Here is a 4,489-nt window from a genome sequence, read left to right on the forward strand (position 1 = left end):
CTACCCTGCCCCACCGCGCCCGCGGAGCTATCGTGTATCGAAGCAGAAGCGTACTATCGTTTAGAGATAGCTCCGAAAAGCTCGTTGTGAAAGGAGCCCCCCCCCCCCTCCTCAAGCTTTGGCCCGGCCCGACGACGGCTGTCCCTACATCATGTAGGTCTGGTCGTCTTCTGTCACTAACGGGGAATGACCCCGTTATTACTGTAACTTTTGAACGACACCAGCTAGTCTCGGTGCAAATATAATTTGGGAAAGCGGGAAAGTTACAGGTCGGCGGCTCACCTGTTGCAGGTGGCTTCAAGGGCGACCTGGAGGTGTGGACGCGCCTGCTGCTGCCCATGGTGGAAAAGCGCATCTACAACCTGCAGAGCAAGCAGCTCGTCAAGCTCTTCAGCAAGATCTTCGAAACGGACGAAGACGCCATGCTGGAGGACCTGACGCAGGGCGACGTCGCCGAGACCATCAAGATCTTCTTCGACCAGTCAAAGTCGTTCAAGCCGACCGGCAAGAGCAACATCCTGATCGCCGAGGTTTGAGTTTATTATTCAACATAAAACGTATTATGGAATTCATAAAAATAAATAGATTGAATATTAAATAATAAAACATTTGAGTAAATGTTCTAAACTTTAACACCAGGTGGACGAGTTTCTCGAGAAGCTGGCGACTATGACTCGCGAGGAGGAGCAGTCCTACCACCTCAAGCAGGTGGCCAAGAAGTAAGTCGATGCAAAGAAAGACACGTGGATGGACAGTAAGGGTGCCTTAGGGACGAAACGTAGTATACTAAACTCTCTGTTCCAGGTGTACGTCAAACGACCTGAAGATGATCATCCGCCTCGTGAAACACGACCTCCGGATCAACGCGGGGCCCAAGCACATGTGAGTATTCCTCTCTTTTTGGACAACGCGCTGCTCGCACCCCTCGAAAATTGGGCAGTCGCACCGGAAAAGAGTAGTTGCCGGGCCGTGTCGGGTGGCTCTTCGGCAGCCAGCGCGTCCCGGTCGCCCTAACGACATGGGTGCCTCTTTGAAGTCGGAGCGGCCGCGGCAAGGTCACGGCCGGGGTGGCCCTGGGGGTCCGGCCTGGAGGGACGGTCCGCGCGCGTGCGAGTCTAGAGTCCGGCTCCATCCACGTGCAGCCTCTGCTGAGGTACAGGCCCATCTTGCCTAGGGTTCTGTTGGGTCCAGGTCCATGCACGGGTCTTGGTCCGGGTCCGCAGCAGGTCTACCTCGACTTGGGGATAGTTCGGGTTCATCTTGCCAAGGGTCTTGGACCGGGTCCATATGGGCCGGCCCCGACCTATGCCGATGGTTCGGGTCCGTCTTGGTGGAGAGTCCGCCGGGTCCAGCCTTTCGGCGGTCTTGGCGGTCTTATTGGAGCTCGGCGATGGTCCACTTGGCGCGGCCTTACGGGTCGCTGCAGCTCCGCGTGGCCGCCGCACACGGACGTCACCCTTGACGTCAAGGAACGCTGCACCGGCTGGGGGCGGCGCGCCGACGACGACCACTTCCACGTGCGGCATCCGCGAGGGGGTGAAGGGGCAGGAGCAAAAGAGGCGGGAGGAAGGCGCGTTCGGCAGTCATTCGAGAAAACACGGTGGGAAAAAAGAAAATAAGTGCATCGCATCAAATTGGATAATGTCTCGCTGCCGTCAGTCGGCTGTCGACGTGGGCTCATCAGAGCGATGCTCTGCTGCTGCTGCTGCTGCTGCTGCTGCTGCTGCTGCTGCTGCTGCTGCTGCTGCTGCTGCTGCTGCTGCTCCTGCTGTCAGTGCTTTCAATGCACTTCGTGGCGAGATGATAGGGCGTCTCGTCCGATACCTCTACGACAAGCCCACCAACTATCTCTTTCTCTACGACAAGCCCACCAACTATCTCTTTCTTTACCTGCCTCTTTCCCCCTTTTCCCTACTTTGGCACAAAAGGCTCAAACTTTGGGAGATTTGTACAGAAACCCGTACTATGTATATACCTTCTCAGTAACCGTAAGAGTACGGCATGAATGGTACAGTGCATGAGGTTTACTTTTTTAATCAATGACGAAAACTTTGTCAAAAGGTAAATTTGCAGTTTATTGTTAACATTTACAAGTAAAAGAGGGTATCATCCCGGTCTGCGAAGCAGTATCAGCCATACCATAGGTTGGTGTGTGTGAGATGGTCCAGGCTTCTGTACGCTGCAGTCTTATTCTTTCCTAGGAAAAAAAAGGGGTGCTGATTTCAGGAAAAACAACAAAAGTAAACAATGGTCTGTTCTGCAACGCGCCCCAAATGGAGAGGGGCTGCGCGTGCCGTGGTGGGATACCGAAAAAGAGGGGAAAGAGAGAGCGGAAAAAAGGCGAATGACGCTCGATTTGGGCGAAAACTTGATGCCAAGCTGGGTGTCGTACGACAACCTTGTCGATTCGATAACCTATTGGACGCGCGTTGCAAATTCCCTTATCGCGGCATCGGGCGCCGAGGCGACGCCCGCCCCGCGATAGGCGGAACCGTCCGCGAGGCGTTTTTCTCGAAAAAACAAAAGTGCTACTTGGAACGGAACGGCTCGGTGCGGCGTATGTCCTATGCGCTGCCGTCAGGGCAAGTGTCCCTGTCGGGCTCGACTCACGCCAACGCCAACCCCCTCTCCTGAAGGGCCGCGAGCCGCTGGCGGTACAAAGGGTAACATGCGACTGCCAGAAGGCAACAAAGTTCCGCGCTTCTCGGTGATAATTTGCGCTCCAATCTCACATTTGACCCAAATCTGCTTCCCTGCTCTCTTTTTTTGTTCTTCCTCTATCTCTCTCTCTCTCCCTCTTCCCTGCTCACGCACCCGTCCGTTTATCTCTATGTTACGCGGCCGGAGGTGTGTCCCCCGCCGCTTAGTTGGAGTGGCGCTGTGGCAATGGCCGCACTGTGAAAAATAATCTTAGGTGTTACAGGAAAATTTTCTAGACGAAATTTTTCCCCCTATCTAGAAATTGCAACAATTTCAAAAATTGTTAACTTTCGATAAACAAAATTACTTTATATCCTGTAGATTTGTTCGCCGAGGAAGACTTTGCATTCGTAAAATTGTAAATGTGATATCAATGAAAAATATGGCGCGCATTGGATTCCATGTCTATGATTTGCACAACAACAAAATTACTGGGTTGGTTTTCTACTGCAGGAAAAATTCCGGAAAAAGGCAGACTCGAGTACTTTAGAAGCAATATCCATACAAGAGATCATCCAGAAAGTACGCGCCTCTCATTCGCCGTACGAGTCGGCCAAGTCCAAAACATCTGCAAGCTCTCATAGCGCCTGTTAGGTAGGCAACATCTTGTCTGCAGTGCATGCGGGTACCGCGGGACGGCCTACCCCGAGTCTCGCAGGCGCCGAGCCCCTAAGGATTTGATGAATAAATTTGAGTAAAACGGACGTACTTTCTGAGGGCGATCTCCCTGATGCGCCCGAGGGTAACAACGGCCATGAGCTATGCAGAAAAATGGTTTGAGGACTCGACGAGGCACACAACCTAAGGAAGCCCAAGTGTGTGAAATTCGCACACTTGTTGGCATGTGAATTTCTATTCGGACACGCACAGGTGCAAGTCTGCAATTCTCCAATGGAAATTTAACCCTTTTTATCTGAACAAGTGCAGTGTGCGGGCTATGGGATCCACACAGTTAAAACCTTACAAAGCAAAATGCCAAATCCTTTGTACCTTCGTACCTACGAAGGATTTGCTACGAAGCTTCCAAATCCTTCGTACCTACAAAGGCATTTTTCTTCGTAAGGTTTTAACAGTGCACACACCACACACCTACAAGTGTGCTACATTCACACACTTGTGATTTCTACTATATGTGCATGCACAAGCTTTCGCGTTTGATCTACTCAACTATCAATGCGGTCGGAAAGGAACGTGACTGCGGTCGGGCGAGGCCGACCCCCACCAACACAATTAGGGGGAACGACCACCAGTAAGTAACTCGTGTCTTTGTGTGTGTGTGTGTGGGGGGGGGGGGGGTCACACCACCAGAGACGCGTAAAATATATGAATCCTTATCTTTGTATTTTTCGGTGCCTTCCATTTGTCGCGTCTTGCGAAATGAAAGCGAGGAAAACGAGGATCACGGGAATTGGGAATTGGGGGACTAAAGGCGACAGTAAAGGGGGTGTGACGGACCGGCGGTCACGGTCACGGAGACGCTTTCAGGGGCCTGGCTCCACTAAACAAACACACACACAGAGCGAGTGAGTGTAAGAGAGAGACCATGAGCTGCGGCTGACCCCTCCCCTGTGACCCCGCGGTGCATCTCTGTACAACTGCGCCGCATGTGATTCTTCAGGCGCCGCTCCGTGGCTCCCCACGCACAGAGCCAACTGCGCAGCCCGTGGCCCTGCACGCCGTGACCGCAGGCCCGGTCCAGAGACAGAGAGAGAGAGAGCCGAGGGGGCTATTGGTGGTCGCCCTGCTCGTCTTCTCTGACCGGTCTGTCCCCCCACCCCCCCCCGTGCCC

The 4,489-nt window shown here is 53.2% G+C and overlaps 1 protein-coding gene across 1 annotated transcript in view; it reads left to right on the forward strand.

The window, feature by feature from the left end:
* LOC113208718 (DNA ligase 3) overlaps nt 1-4,489 on the forward strand; it is a 27,100-nt gene that overhangs the window by 16,149 nt on the left and 6,462 nt on the right. Inside the window, exons 4-6 of the mRNA XM_026425857.2 lie at nt 292-530; nt 640-719; nt 805-882. Coding sequence (XP_026281642.2) covers nt 292-530; nt 640-719; nt 805-882 — 397 coding nt within the window. The remainder of the gene's footprint in view (nt 1-291; nt 531-639; nt 720-804; nt 883-4,489) is intronic.

This window comes from Frankliniella occidentalis, unplaced genomic scaffold (assembly GCF_000697945.3).
Source record: "Frankliniella occidentalis isolate FOCC.00 unplaced genomic scaffold, Focc_3.1 Scaffold79, whole genome shotgun sequence".
Classification (NCBI taxonomy): Eukaryota; Metazoa; Arthropoda; class Insecta; order Thysanoptera; family Thripidae; genus Frankliniella; species Frankliniella occidentalis.